Source organism: Hemicordylus capensis, chromosome 4 (genome assembly GCF_027244095.1).
Source record: "Hemicordylus capensis ecotype Gifberg chromosome 4, rHemCap1.1.pri, whole genome shotgun sequence".
Taxonomy (NCBI): domain Eukaryota; kingdom Metazoa; phylum Chordata; class Lepidosauria; order Squamata; family Cordylidae; genus Hemicordylus; species Hemicordylus capensis.
The window spans coordinates 86,109,981-86,126,354 of record NC_069660.1 but is presented as its reverse complement, the minus strand read 5'-3'; the positions used below and the strand labels follow the sequence as shown (position 1 = coordinate 86,126,354).

The following is a 16,374-nucleotide window of genomic DNA, read 5'->3' as shown; positions in this document are numbered from 1 at the left end:
ATCCAATAAACCAGATATTATTAAGTAATTATGATTCAGATTTGGTGGATAACAAATAAGGCTTGTTCAACCATGTTAACATGTTACACAAGTTTATCAACACAGCATTCTCTGAATGCAACTATAAATATCCCATTCCTTCTTTTACTTGAAAATAAAATGAGCACTTTGTATAAATACAACCTGAAAATAGAAACATCAAAGACATGACCAATCAAAATGATAAGCAAGATCCAGAAGCAAGACAAAGAATTTAAACAATTTGTTTTGCTAATAAAGAAGTAAAATATATTTGAACTTACCAAACCAGCCGTAAGTGAAGGAGCTGACTGCCCCAATGACTGGTTTCTCATGCGAACCAGATTAGAAGACTCTCCAGATGGTTGCCATGCTGACTGTCCCACTCCACTGTGCATACTAGTGGACAAAGGAAGCAACTGTTTTCCTTTAAACGAAAGGGGGGGGGAGAGAGGGAAAAAATTACATGTTTGGCTTATTATTAGTTCCTAATACAATGTTTCAACAATAGGGCTGAAGAGATTTCAAAAGACAGTTTTCACATCAGAGCGTTTTAAAAATGCCTTTATTTAACAGCTAGGGATGTGCACAGAACCGCAGAGCTGTGGTCCGGCACAGATGTGGGGGGCTCTTTAAGGGCGGGGGAGGGTGTACTTCCTCCCCCCCCCCCGCGTTTCCCCCGCCAGCGCGTTCGTTATGAAAAGCTTTTGAGGCGGCAGGATACCTCCCTGCCGCCCCTTCTCCCAGTCGTCAGCAAAAGGCTTCAAAATGCCTTTTGCACGTGCGCAAATCGCGCACGCACGTCACATCTCCATGTCGCAGAGAATGGCCTCCAGAATTGCATCCAGAAAGGTCCGGGCTCATCCTTATTAACAGCACTGGCCAACAACAAAAGTTTAAGCAAAAGAAAGAACCCTTACTTTTTCCAGGTGAACACCGACCTGGATCCTCTATGAACAATTAACAATATAGCTTACTACTATGAGTTGATTTGAGTTGATTTTAACAAGTTACCTGACAAAGAACTGGCCAAACTACTTCTCCGGAGCTTGCAGTCATCTTGACTCAGTTGACAATGGAGTTTACTTTTCCCAGTTGATGAAGAGATGTCAGGGTTACTAAGCTTTCTGCAGTGCAAAGAAATTGGTTCTGTGACAGTATCCTGGAATAGGAGCAAAAAGGAATAAGTTCATAAGATTCCACAGCCATCCATTAACAAGCATAACAAACTACATAAACAAACACATTAACCAACAACTTGATGTATAAGTCTTAAGACTCACAGTCCAGCCCTAAGAATTTTTACTCAGAAGTCAGTCATATTGAATTCAATGCAATTTACCTCCTGAGAAGTATGTTTAGGATTACAACTCTAGGTTCTCTGTTATGACCTGAACATTGGCCAAATTCCCTTAATTCATAATTTGTCATCTTGAAGTGTTTTAAATAAAGCTGCAAAACTTATTTGCCTATCCCATCGGTCACATAGAGATTATAACTGATAGAGACTTGAGAAGGTCTCGTCTTCAAGACATCTCTGGATTCATACACAATTTCCTATGCTTATCGCATGACTAGCGCAAGAAAGATTTCAGTCTTTAGAGAAATATGCTATTAATTTTACTTTTGAACTTTATGCCAGAAGAAAAACACTAAAAAGGCAACTCACTAAATAAAATTACTAGCATTTCAAATTATTTTCATGCTAATTTCACACCAACCTGAGCCAAGGTACAAACCTCAAGCATAGTGTAAGTATACAATGAATACATTATTACTACAAGCTGATGAAATAAATTCACAAAAGCATGAAACAAGTTTACTATAACTGTTAGTCATTCCCTCAACACATGTTCTTCAATATTTACAGACTATAGCAAGCAGCCAGTCAAATTATAACCAATATTAAAGAGTATTTAAAAACACACCGTTTATTTTATTTAATATCTTTCAAACAAAGGGATGACAAACACTGCTACCATAAATCTCTAAAAGGCAGATCGATTTCAGAACAGAGCATCCAATACATGCAGGGCACACCGCACAACAGAAAGCAGCATATACAATGACAGACAGACACCAGTGCAGATACCTACAAGTGTAGATAAGTGCCATGAACACTTTTAAATCCATTGTACTCAGATTCAATCCATTGAACCAGGTTCTTTCGTTATGAAATCTTGACAATATCACGAGCTGTCTGCCACGACCATTTTTCTAGGGAAACCAATTTTATGCAGTAGGTTTAGCTCTTACCTCAAATACTCATTTCAAAAGGAAAATACTAGGAAGGCACACTTTCTTTCCACATATATAATGGACAGAACATATATATGTAGATACTCTGCCATCTAATTTGTTTCAAGAAATGATGACTTCTATACAAAAGTATAAAATCCACCATAAAAGTGGGTTGTTTTCTGAAATGCCATTTTGTGAGACCTGATATGTGATAGAACACATCTTCCTGAACAATTTGGAACTTATTCGTGCAATCAGTTTAAGATGAAATCCTATAATGCCTTCACTAAAAACCAAATAATTTATAAGAATGGAGTACAAGTTTTAAATGATAGAAACTTTAAATGATAGAAAACCCTGAAATTTTGTACGACTCTGCCCAACTATACGAGTTCTATCCTCTCTACTTTTATACCAATACAAGTGCTATTACTTAATGTAATTAATAATACTTGGCATTTGTATAGTGTTTTTGAATATTCAAAATGCTTCACATACTACAACTACCCAGCAAAGAGAGCAAGTATTATCCCCAGCCCACACTGCAGATGAGAGGCTGAGTAGTTTGCCTAATAAGTTCATGGTGGAGAAAAGAACTGAACTGGGAACTTCCTTATTTGCAGTTCAGCCTCGTAGCCTCTATGCTATACCAGTTCTAGTTAGTAAGAACAGAACCAGAAATACATCTGAGAGGGGGGAAACAGCAGGAGCAGCCATCCAATTTGGATCTCATTTGCACACCTGCAGCAAGTAGCAGTCACCCCCAGCATCCAAGTAACCAAGTGTATTATTGCACATGCTATGGAGGAAAGCTGCAGAGTAGCCCTTCAAAGACAGAATAAGAACTGCATGCATGTGCAGCTGACACAACACTGCATTAAGTGTGCTACACATTCCTTTCTGTCCTACATCCAGACAGGAACTTGGAACAGCCCAACATCAAAAGGGATCCAATGACAGCAGCTTTCACCCCCAATTAATTTGCAAAGCTAAGCTAAAACGTCACTTTACCCTTGGTGTGTGCAACAGAATGGCTCTGTGTGTTTGTTAGTAAAATTTCCTCAATTCTTTTTAAATGTATCCAGACTAGAACATAAAGTAACACTGATAGATTCATTATGATGGCCCTCATGACACCAGCTCAAATTCACGTTCCCACTACCACCTTCCAGTAGAGTTGAATAAGACCCAGAGTTGATGACACATACTACATCTGTGCAACAGCAGTGGGACAGAATTACCACTAAAAATACAGCTCAGTATAGGCACATGAACATGCTGGGCACTTGTGCAAGATCCTACAAATTTCAAGAGGTTCAGCAGCATAGGTTTTGCATTCAGATTCTCAAAATATATGTACTTTTTTAAAACTCAGTTTCAGCAGTTTAAAGTTTCCAAACCTTCCTGAGCTGAAATTCTTACTGTAATATTTTAAAGTGTTTGTGAACAACTGTTTCTGAGAAGAAAACGTAAAGTAAAATGTTGCAAATACAGATGTGGCTCTACACATCTCAGCATTACACCACCATAAAACACAACACATATATATTGGTATCTGTGCTTCAGTAAGAGAGAGGCTCAGTCGGGGGGGGGGGGGGAGTGTACCGTCAATTCAGTGTCAACTCATGGCAACCACAGAGCCCTGTGGTTGTCTTTGGTAGAATACAGGAGGGGGTTATCATTGCCATCTCCCGCACAGTAGGACAGCTGGTCTTGTGGTAGCAAGCATGACTTGTCCCCTTAACTAAGCAGGGTCCACCTTGGTTACAAATGAATGGGAGACTAGAAGTGTGAGCACGGTAAGATATTCCCCTCAATGGATGGAGCCACTCAGGGAAGAGCATCAGAAGGTACCAAGTTCCCTCCCTGGCATCTCCAAGACAGGGCTGAGAGAGATTCCTGCCTACAACCCTGGAGAAGCCGCTGCCAGTCTGTGAAGACAATACTGAGCTAGAAAGACCAATGGTCTGACTCAGTATATGGCAGCTTCCTATGATGCCTTTCAGCATCTTCCTATATCGCTGCTGTCCGATAAATGTGTTTCCAAATAGTCTGGGAAACATACCAGTGAGAATCCAAACTGTCAACTTCTGGCTTGTTAGTCAAGTCATTTCCCCGCTGCACCATGAAGCAGCAGCTATATCCATTTTGAGTAGGCTCTTTTACCAGTGTTTAACTTTGGCTAGGGTCTTAGTGAGAGGACCTGGCAGACAGTTTGGAGGGTTTGGTGTGCTACGTGACATCTTGCAAGTCCCTGGGAAGGTTGCAAAACTGGTTGGAGAAGTTCTGATCAAATGAATAAGGGTGTTGATCTGTAGAGGACAGTTGTCGTTTCCTTCTGGATTGTGAGAGGGGGATTTATTTTAGTCTCTCAGACTGATCCATCTCTGCAGGAACTTTTAGAGTGAACCGACAGAGGACTGAGAAGAAAGTGTCATGAAGTTTTGAGAGGACTATGGTGGAAGAGGCAACATTTCTGGTAAAGTTTCAAGCAAATTTCTCCTATTTGCATAAAATTGCATTAATTTTTTTCTCAACAAAATTACTATACACATTTTCCTGATGCCCAAATAATGATCTGATTTGGAATGTTATTTGATCTATTTATACAGTAAAAAGAAAAACCACTTCCACCATATTAATTTCCCCTCACTGTATCTCAAGTTTTTCAGAGCTGTCCACCCCACATCTCTGGGAAGGAGGATGTGAATGGGAAAGTGGGCAACTCGGAAGGAACAGAGGACACTTAGTTACAAGGCGATGAGCAGAGAGAGATATAGTGATGGGGAGCAGACCAATCCAGGGGGGAAAGGCCCAGACTTGTAAAGGCTTTGTCTCTTTCTACCCCTTTCAGAAGGTCTAGGGAATTCTAACAATGTTCTCTCAAAGTTTTAGGTTTTGCTGTTGAATGCCAGGTCAGTGAATGCAAAAACCGCTTATCCAGGATCTGGGAGTGGGAGAGTTCATTCTAACTTTGTCATCTGACAGATCACTCTCTAGTAGGGTTGGAATTGTCTGACCTTTGCAGAGATGCTCTGGCCTTTGCAGAGATGAGGGAACTATTAAGATGGTCTGTCCTCAGAGGCTTATGCAGGATTGCTAACGCCCTTGAGGCGTTCCCATAGTCAGGACCAGTGACTCTGTAGAAACCCTGTAGAATTTCTGGTATGAAACACCCTGGGCAGTTGACAGTTGCTCCAAAACATCCTCTCCCTCCTAGCTGCATAGGAAGCTGCCTTATACCCAGTCACACCACTGGTCTATCGAGCTCAGTATTGCCTACATTGACTCGCAGCAGTGTTCCAGAGTTCCAGACAGAACTCTTTCCCAGCCCTACCTGGAAATGCCAGGGACTGAACTTGGGACCTTCTATATGCAAAGCAGATGCTTTACCACTGAGCTACAGCATCATCCTCAACCTTGGCAGAACTCATTCAGCAGCTGGGTTTACCTTGGAGTTTAGGATGATGAAGCAACTCAGACAATGGCTAGAGCAACAATGGGAGGAAAACACATAGTGAACACGACCAAAGACTACCATAGGTACTATGCCGTCTTGATGGTGACAGCAAAGAAAGCTTACTTCTCTGCCACCATTGCATGTGGCTCAGGCTAGTGGGGAAGAGCTCTTAACTGACTGCTGTGACCTGTTCCATGACACTTTGCAGATAAGGTCACCCACATCCAAGTTGAGAGCATCCTCAATAGTGTGAGAGCAACCTCATGCACTCTGTTGACCCTTGTTTACCTTCGCTAATTAGAGTGGCAAAGATCAAATGTCTGGAAGGGATTACTAATGCATCACTAAAGAAAGGGAAGATGTCATCACTTCTCAGAGAAGCAATAGTGAGACAGCTGTTGTAGCCCTCCCTCAACACTTCCAGCAATTTATTCTTTCCCCCCCCCCTTTTTTTTTAAGATAGCTATATCCCACCCTCTAGTACAATACTGCCTGGGGCAGCTCACAGAGAATAAAAATTACTAAAATTCTACTTACAAAATTCAATTACTAACAGGATCCAACCAAAACTGAATTTACAAGATACAAAAATAAATTGCAAGAATAAAAGCTAAAAAAATCTCTCTAAAGAAATGGGTCTTCAGGTGTCTCCTGAAAACAATGAAGTTTTCAAGCCTTGATAATTATAGGCCAGTTTCTCATTCTCCCTTATGTGACCATAACATCTTGATAGTATGTAAATTCTCAGATTTATATACCAATTGGTCATCCAAGATATGCAAAACTATGTGTCTTCCAGCTAGATGGAGTTGTTCTAAAAACTGACCCCACCTTCTTACCCAAGGTCAACTCCACTTTCCACTGCTCCCAGGAAGTTATCATTCCGCCCTTCTGCCCATTCCCTTCTCATCCTAAGGGTGCTCTTCTTGTAGGAGAAAAACCTAAGCAAAATTAAATGCAGAAGCTGAAACGGAACATGCATGAGCATATTAAGGACCTTACTGAGGTTCCAGGATGAGAATCAATGGATTGAAGGAAGAACAATATTAGAGGCCCTGTTACCAGAACTGCTCCAGAGCGTTGGCTAAACATGCTGATTGTGCTTTTGGCTTAGTGTGGGGAATGAGCTTGGCTTGAGGGAGCAGTTATGTTACAATATCAATTTGAGCAAATTTTGGGTTTTGGAAATGAAGAGGAAGCAGAAATGTAATAATTTTTTATTTAAAGAAAAAAGGCAATAAAAGCTTAACATGAAGGCCAAAGTTAGTAAGGCATGGCAATAAAATCTTAACTAATAGTCTTAACAAGAATCTCACTGAAAGGAATTTAGCTTGGGGTCCAAATTGCAGATTAAGGTTTACAGTAGAAAGGGCTTGTAGGCAAGGACAGAGAGAAGAAAAAGAGGGCAAGGAGATTCAAAGAGGCAGAAGATTAGCTTTACTTACCATTTGTCCATTGGTGCATTCAGTGCACTTGTAGATGGGCACATGAGCAGATCTCCTTGCAGGAAAGATGAAGGAAAGTGGGAAGAAAAAAGGCTGAGTAGGATAAAGCTATCACGTACACACTTGAGAACCAGTATGGTTAAGGTCTAAGTAGACTTCTATACAGATTCTGCTGCCATGTGCCTTGGCTAGGAGTACTTATAGTCCAAAGCATGCCTAGGTGCAATACATATGTCATGCTCCCACACTGGAGGAGCAGAAACTACTTCTGGTGCAAAGATATAGGTTTTTAGGATTTTAATGAATTGCCTCCACTCTGATCACTTGCCAACTAATTGAGCTGTTAATGGTGGGTTGGGAAATGTTGTTTCTTATCTTAGTTGCAGCAGGGAGTGCTTGCCAGTGATCTCTCTTGTGAAATGGGAGTATTTTCTTCCCTTAAGGAGTGCCTTTAGAATTAGGTCTACTTGCTGGCTGTTTGCCTTCTCCTGAGATAATAAAAGAGAGATTAGGGATGACCCTTTGCAGTCTTAACTATTATGATCTTGGCATACATTGCCCCATGCTTTTGCTCATGCCAAGCGGCCAGTTGTGAGCTATTATTATTATCATCATCATCATCATCATCATCATCTTGTTTACATAGTCAGACAGGTGTTATTGATTGGTTTGTTTTATCCAGACATCAAGTCCTTCCCAAGGACCTGGGATGACTGAATTTTATTGTCAGTTGTTATAGATAGCGTCGCAGAATATAGGCTGTTCCCAGTAAAGCTGCTTTCTGTAATTGGCTGATGGTGATTTCTGTGGCCCCTATGGTGTTGAGGTGCTCTTCAAGGTCTTTTGGAACTGCACCTAGGGCTCCAATTATCACTGGGATTATTTTGGTCTTTTTCTGCCACAGCCTTTCAATTTCAATTTGTAGATCTTTGTATTTGGTGATTTTTTCTATTTCTTTTTTTTTTCTATTCTGCTATCCCCTGGTATTGCTATGTCGATTATTTTCACTTGTTTTTCTTTCTTCTCAACTACAGTTATATCTGGTGTATTGTGTGGCAGATGTTTGTCTGTTTGTAGTCGGAAGTCCCATATTTTTACATCTTCATTTTCTTCAACTTTTTCAATTTGATGGTCCCACCAATGTTTGGCTACAGGTAGCTTGTATTTTTTGCAGATGTTCCAGTGTATCATCCCTGCTACCTTGTCATGCCTTTGTTTGTAGTCAGTCTGTGCGATCTTTTTACAACAGCTGATTAGGTGGTCCACTGTTTCATCTGCTTCTTTACAAAGGCAGCACTTGCTGTTTGTTGTTGACTTTTCTACTTTTGCTCTTATTGCATTTGTTCTTAGTGCCTGTTCTTGCGCAGCCAGTATTAAACCCTCTGTTTCTTTCTTCAAGTTGCCATTCTTAAGCCATTGCCAGGTCTTGGTGATGTCTGATTTTCCACTTATATTGTGCAAATATTGACCATGCAGGGGCTTATTTCTCCACTTTTCTGCTCGGTTCTTGACTTGTTCTTTCTTGTAGGCCTGCTTTCTTTCATTGGTGTTGAATAGTTTCGCATTCTTGACCATTTTAAATGCATCTTCTTCACTGTCCTTTATATATTCTTCAAGGCCTCTTTTCTCCTCCTCTACTATTTGATGGACTTGCAGCATTCCTCATCCACCTGAGCTGCAAGGGAGGTATAGCCTATCTACAGTGAGGGAAATAAGTATTTGATCCCCTGCTGATTTTGTCCGTTTGCCCTCTGACACAGAAATGACCAGGCTATAATTGGAATGGTAGGTTTATTGTAGCTGTGAGAGACAGAATAACAACAAACCCTCAAAAGCCCAGTGCCCAAAAGTCAGCGATGGATTTGCATTGTAGTGAGGGAAATAAGTATTCGATCCCCTATCAACCAGCAAGATTTCAGGCTCCCAGGTGTCTTTTCACTATATGCAGGTAACGAGCTGAGATGAGGAACACCCTCTGTAAGGGAGTGCTCCTAATCCCAGCTTGTTACAGTACCTGTATAAAAGACACCTGTCCATAGAAGCAAGCAATCACTCAGCTTCCAAACTCACCACCATGCCCAAGATCAAAGAGCTGTCGAAGGATGTCAGGGACAAGGTTGTTGACCTGCACAAGGCTGGACTGGGCTACAAGGCTGGACTGGCCAAGCAGCTTGGTGAGAAGGTGACTACAGTTGGCACGATAACTTGCAAATGAAAGAAACACAAAATAACTGTCAATCTCCCTCGGTCTGGGGCTCCATGCAAGATCTCACCTCGTGGAGCTGCAATGATCATGAGAACGGTGACAAAGCAGCCCAGAACTACACGGGGGGAACTTGTCAATGATCTCAGGGCAGCTGGAACCATAGTCACCAAGAAAACAATTGGTAACACACTATGCCGTGAAGGACTGAAATCTTGCAGTGCCCGCAAGGTCCCCCTGCTCAAGGCAGCACATGTACAGGCCCGTCTGCAGTTTGCCAATGCACATCTGAATGATCCAGAGGAGAACTGGGCAAAGTGTTGTGGTCAGATGAGACCAAAATTGAGCTCTTTGGCATCAACTCAACTCGCCGTGTGTGGAGGAGGAGGAATGCTGCCTATGAGCCCAAGAACACCATCCTCACCGTCAAACATGGAGGTGGACACATTATGCTTTGGGGGTGTTTTTCTGCTAAGGGGACAGGACACCTTCACCGCATCAAAGGGACGATGGACGGGACCATGTACCGTCAGATCTTGGGTGAGCACCTCCTTCCCTCAGCCAGGGCATTGAGAATGGGTCATGGATGGGTATTCCAGCATGACAATGACCCAAAACACACAGCCAAGGCAACAAAGGAGTGGCTCAAGAAGAAGCACATGAAGGTCCTGGAGTGGCCCAGCCAGTCTCACCTTAATCCCATAGAAAATCTGTGGAGGGAGCTGAAGGTTCGGGTTGCCAAACATCAGCCTCGAAACCTTTCTGACTTGGAGAGGATCTGCAAAGAGGAGTGGGACAACATCCCTCCTGGGTTGTGTGCAAACCTGGTGGCCAACTACAAGAAACATCTGACCTCTGTGATTGCCAACAAGGGTTTTGCCACCAAGTACTAAGACATCTTTTGTGAAGGGATCGAATACTTATTTCCCTCACTACAATGCAAATCCATCGCTGACTTTTGGGCACTGGGCTTTTGCAGGTTTGTTTGTTGTTATTCTGTCTCTCACAGCTACAATAAACCTACCATTCCAATTATAGCCTGGTCATTTCTGTGTCAGAGGGCAAACAGACAAAATCAGCAGGGGATCAAATACTTATTTCCCTCACTGTACATCACTGCGGGGGTGCAGAGCATGATTGATGGTCATGATTTTCCTGCTCTTACGATCCAGAGTCTCTAGCTCTGCCTGGGTCCAGTCTATTATTCCTGCAGTGTATCTGATAACAGCTATAGCCCAGGTGTTTATTATTATGTTTATTAATTATTATTATTATTACTACTACTACTACATTTATATCCCGCTCTTCCTCCAAAGAGCCCAGAGCGGTGTACTACATTCTTGAGTTTCTCTTTCACAACAACCCTGTGAAGTAGGTTAGGCTGAGAGAATGTGACTGGCCCAGAGTCACCCAGCTAGTTTCATGGCTGAATGGGGATTTGAACTTGGGTCTCCCCGGTCCTAGTCCGGCACTCTAGCCACTACACCACGCTGGCTTGTATGGTGTTCCCGCCATTGAGTTTGGACTTGAAGATTTTTCTAGCTCTCCTGATGTATTCACTTCCAATTTTTCTTTTAACTTCAGTGTGTGCAATGTTATCAGCCTGGAGAATGCCCAAGTATTTGTAATGTTTTTTCTCTTCCAGGTTCTTGATCTTGCTTCCATTGGGCAGTTCTATTCCTTCTGTTTTTCTTATTTTTGCTCTGTTCATTATTAATGCAGCACACTTGTCTAGTCCAAACTCCATTGCTATATAGCTACTGAATATACGGACAGTGCTTAGCACTGAGCAGTGATTCGATTTCTGACTGGGACTTTCCATACAACTTCAGATCGTCCATGTACAGCAGATGGTTGATTTTACTTGATGTTTTAGGGATGGTTGCGGGAGGCGGCCCAGGAGGGGGCGGCCGGCGGTTGCGGGGGGCGGCCCGGGAGGGGGCGGCCGGCGGTTGCGGGGGGCGGCCCGGGAGGGGGCGGCCGGCGGTTGCGGGGGGCGGCCCGGGAGGGGGCGGCCACCCCCCAATTGATCAGGTGGGCAGGGCTAAGGGGGGCTCCTGGTGAGTGCTGGGAAGAAGAAGCTGTGTGACCCAGGTGAGAGAGGAGCAATCAAGTCACGTTGAGTCTGCAACTCTTGTTGGACAAGATTGCAGGAGGCTTGGTTAAAGTCTAAGGGATGAGAAGCCAAGGTTTGTGGCTTCAAAAGTCTAACTTAGGAGAAAGTGTTTAGTAAGAACTAGCGTTTGAATCTATTTTTCTTTGAGTTTATTGCTTTGCACATTCCTGATACTGTTCTATTACTGCTTATCTGTAAACCTAACTAAAACAAGAAACACTAGCCTACACTCAAACCACCTAAGGCAAAGGAGTCTGTAACCATTTAAGCATTCCTAAATGCAAACAAAAGCTGAAGCCTAAGACAACCTATTTTTGTTGCCTTTTAATAAATCGTTTTCTTGGCATCTTCTTCTTCTTCTTCTTCTTCTTCTTCTTCTTCTTCTTCTTCAGCAGTGGTTCTCAACGTGTGGGTCCCCAGATGTTGCTGAACTACAACTCCCATCAGCCCCAGCCAAAGGCCATTGGGGCTGGGGATTATGGGAGTTGAAGTCCATCAACATCTGGGGACCCACACGTTGAGAACCACTGTTCTAAAGCCTTACAGACTGTTCAGTTAACTCTGGGAGAGTGCTCCTTTGGTGCAAAACCAGTCTCCACTGTCCACTTGTCAGCTACACAGGTGGAACTCGGATCCACAAACTTTGCTTGTTAGCAAAGTTAAGAAAGTTTTCCCTGGGATAGTCCACCCTATGCCCTGGGGGTTCAGACTCTGACAATTGTGGCAGGGTGGCAGCATTTTAATCTAGCTGCTCTGAGTCAAGGCTATTCCTTACACACCCACACTTTGGCTTGGTCTTTCAGTTGGACATTGGGTTGGGGACGGATGCATCCAGGCAGACATTTAACAGGTGCCATTTCCCTAATCACATCCTAGAGATGCTCCAGATGAATTTCTGCCTGATGCATCTCTGATCTAGGCAAAGTATGGGTGTGCGTAGCCTCATTTCTAAATCCATTATTATATACCAGACTGTACAGCTTATATGGCTCGGAGGTTAAGATGGGCACCTTAACTTGCAAATTCCATTCATTTTAGGGCACAAGTGAAAATGTAAAGCAGCTTAACTCTCATTTTAAACTGAAGGTTTCTGGATTACTGAATTAACCATATAGGACAACAGAATTAAAATTACTATGCCTTTGGCATTAAAGAAAATACATCCCTGCTCTTCCACAGTGTGTTAACAATGTCCTTACTGTGTTGTTTGAAAGAGAGATGCATAAATGGTAATACATAGGGAACACACATCTGCACTGAAAAGAATCCCCTGGGCAGGAGTTTTCCACATGTTTTCATGAACTCACCTTCTAACATGGGGGAGGGGGGAAGAGAGCCCTGGTCAACACAACAGGTTAGTATATTTCAATAGTTTCTCATATAATGTGTGCATTACCTGTGACTAGTTTATAGAAGCAAGTATACAACTAGTGGAACATCTCAAGGAAAGACAGAAGAGACATTCCACTTGCTGACACTATAGCTACTAAATGCTCATGAAGATCCATTATCTATCTAGACCCATTTCAAACGGGCTTTTGTGCGGCTATGAGGATGAGTTTGCCTTGGTCGGCCTGATGGATGATCTCCAACTGGCTATAGATAGAAGGAATTTATTTATTATTTATTATTCATTTATTAAATGTATACCCCACCCAAATTTACGTCTCTGTGAATGTGACTCTGCTGATCCTTTTGGAACTCTCTTTTTGGTGATACACTAACTGCTTCATTTCTGGAGGTAAATGAGCTTAAAACAGTGGTACATATGCTGGTAACCTCCAGGCTTGACTACTGTAATGCACTCTACGTATGGCTGCCTTTGTACGTAGTCCAGAAACTACAATTGGTACAGAATGTGGCAGCCAGATTCATCTGCGGGACAACACAAAGGGACCACATAACACTGATTTTAAAAGAACTCTGCTGACTGCCAATATGTTTCCAAGTGAAATATGAAGTCTTGGTTATTACCTATAAAGCCTTGGGCTCGGGCCTAGGGTTTTTAAGAGAGCTCCTCCTTAGTCGTGAACCCTTGCTGACTCTTAGGATCTTCTGAAGAGGTCCGGTTACAATTGCTACCTGCTCATATTGTGGAGACCCAGGACCAGGCTTTCTCTGTGGCTGGCCCAGCGGTTGGAATATGCCCCCCACTGAAATAAGAGCATCTTCTTCTCTGTTTGTTTTCAAGAAGACCCTCAAGACTCACCTGTTCTCACAAGCTTTTAGTTATAATTAACTTTAATACTGTGTTTTAATAACTGTTTTATGCTATGATTTTTATTGTGTTTTGTGGATTTTATTCTGCAATTTTTATACTGTTTTAAATTTTGTATACCATCTAGAGATATATATATCAGGTGGTATAAAAATATGATAAATAAATAAATAAGATTAGTATGGACAGGGGCGTAGGGAGCTCACCAACTGCCCCCAATTAAAGTTCCCAATGGTGAGCCGGTGACCTCAGTTTCTAAAGTAATTTTTATCTATAAATAATACTATTCAAGGAGCTATTGCCAATTATTTGATATTATTGAAAAGGTTCTTAAGACAATGTTTTATCAGCTTTTTATATACAATTATGTCAATTTACATTGTTTATATACATTTTTCATAAATGTTTGTATTAAACTATCATGTGATAGTACTATTTATAGATACATATCAAACATGAACTTATCTTTTAGGATATTCTAGCATCCACATTTTGTTTGGAAGTTTTCACATCTAGAAGACTATATACTTGCACTTGGCAAAGAATTACTTTCGAAATGGAGGTCACCATTGTGAACCTTTATTGTATCTCACATATTTATATGGACTTGTACATGTGGCTCTTTATTCTTTGAATTGATTTGTTATATATGTGCTTTTACTCCCTTAGTCATTTATGTGTGTTACAATCATTTTATCAATTGTTTGAACTTCATTCATAGTAAAGTAAAGGTGATATGTGTTCACAATAGGAATCTTTTGTTGTGGTGGTTTGTAATTCTCTAGTGAAGATCTCTGTATGCATAGTGTTTGTTGTTTGAATGGAGTTCTGAACATAGGTCTCCTGGGTCCTAGTCCAGCATTCTAACCACACTGGCTTTCTTTATACTCAAAACCACCTCTCCTTCCCAACAGCCCATATGTTCAATCATTGCCCACTGAAGGTAGCTCATATAAAATTCATATAAAGGTAAAGTTGTGCCGTCGAGTTGGTGTCGACTCCTGGTGACCACAGAACCATGTGATTGAGGAGTTTACCATTGCCATCTCCCAAACAATATGTAATGATGCCATTCATCATCTTCCTATATTGCTGCTGCCCAATATAGGTGTTTGCCATAGTCTGGGGAACATACCAGTGGGGATTCGAACCAGCAACCTCAAATATCAGAAAGTGGTGATTCTCTTTATTGAGCAGTGGGGAGAGCAACTCGACCTATCCATTCCCAGCACAGCATCCCGCCAGTGGCTGCTGCCTATATTATGTTTCTTTTGTAGATTATGAGCCCTTTAGGAACAGGGAGTCATATATATTCATCATCATCAGGGTTACTTGCTAATGTAAATCAGACTTATAAACCCATATTCAGAATGTGCCTTGATTCCTTCAACTGCTAGGGACAACCAAGAATAGACCTCCCATATAGTTGCTCTGAGACTTAGTTTTCTTACCAAAACAACTTGTTTGTTACCGTTAACAGTACCAAGCTAAAGTACCATGAACCAGAACTAGTATGTCATTGAACATAACCTGTATGTCTCTTGACCAAGATAGTAAGGATGTGTACAGAACTAGCGACTGCTGGTTCAAAGCAGGGGGATAACTTTAACAACTGGGGAGGGTGCTCTCCCCCTCACCGGCCACATTTCCCCTGCTGGCGCTGTCATTAAAGTCAGTCCCATGGGGCAGCAGTGTACCTTGCTGCCTCAGTATATCACGGACCGGAAGTGTCGGTAGCACATACACGTTGCAGCGCGTGTGTAAGTATGACGTGTGCATGCATGTCACAATGTGCACACACGCAGCTGACTCAGTGATGTACCGGGGCAGCAAGGAGATATGCTATCACCCCACATGACCGATTTAAATGAGAGCGCCAGCAGGGGAAACATGGGGGGGAGCATCCTCCCCAGTCCTTAAAGTTATCCCCCCACCTTCGAACCAGGCGAACTGCTGGACTTTCGAACCAGTTTGGAGGTCCATAAACCGCCTCCGAACCAGTTCCGTGCACATCCCTACAAGACAATACCCTACATGAAATTGAACATGGCCTGGTTGCCCTTGTGACCAAAATAGTATTTGATTGGGAAATTCCTACATGCAACTAACATAAAGATCAATGTGTGTATGTTTGTGTGTATGTACACACACCGCTGTAATATATAATGGTGCTTTGGGCTGGTCAGAGCCCATAATAAAGATTCTATTACAAAAGAAAAATTGTCATATTCCTGAATTACAAGAGGCAGCCTTTTCAAAGATCCAGTAACAGTCAACCAATGCCAAACCCCTTATAACCATCTTAGTTCATCAAAGACAGAAGCCCTTAGCGACGTATAATCTTTGTCTGTCAAAGTAACTAAAAACAAACCATTAAGACCTATGAGATCCAAAATACAGATAAATCTTTTCACATTTGGGGGTGGGGGGAGAGGATCCCCTGCCAATAAACCAAAATAAGTGCATCTACATACATCACTCTACACCAGTGACACACCAAGCATTTACTTAGCTCTTCTGCATCCCAAAATACAAAAGTAGGCTCCACCATCTTTTAGAAGCAAAGAGTACTTCATCACCACCCCTTTGGAAGACTCTGGGAAAGCACTCCGGATCGCAAACATATCCCTGATGATGCCAGTAAGACCCCAACGTGACCCTCCCACCGCAATT

The 16,374-nt window shown here is 42.2% G+C and overlaps 1 protein-coding gene across 9 annotated transcripts in view; it reads right to left on the bottom strand.

The window, feature by feature from the left end:
- The window catches only part of MAST2 (microtubule associated serine/threonine kinase 2), a 295,348-nt gene that overhangs the window by 271,348 nt on the left and 7,626 nt on the right, over nt 1-16,374 (bottom strand). For 7 of the 9 annotated variants that reach the window (XM_053244173.1, XM_053244182.1, XM_053244169.1 and 4 more), the window contains 2 exons: nt 1,033-1,180; nt 303-445 (listed from right to left, as the gene is read on the bottom strand). In XM_053244173.1, the coding sequence (XP_053100148.1) occupies nt 303-445; nt 1,033-1,180 (291 nt within the window). Of the gene's footprint in view, nt 1-302; nt 446-1,032; nt 1,181-7,164; nt 7,191-16,374 lie in introns of those variants that run through there. The other 2 variants (XM_053244175.1, XM_053244179.1) reach the window with 2 other exon arrangements.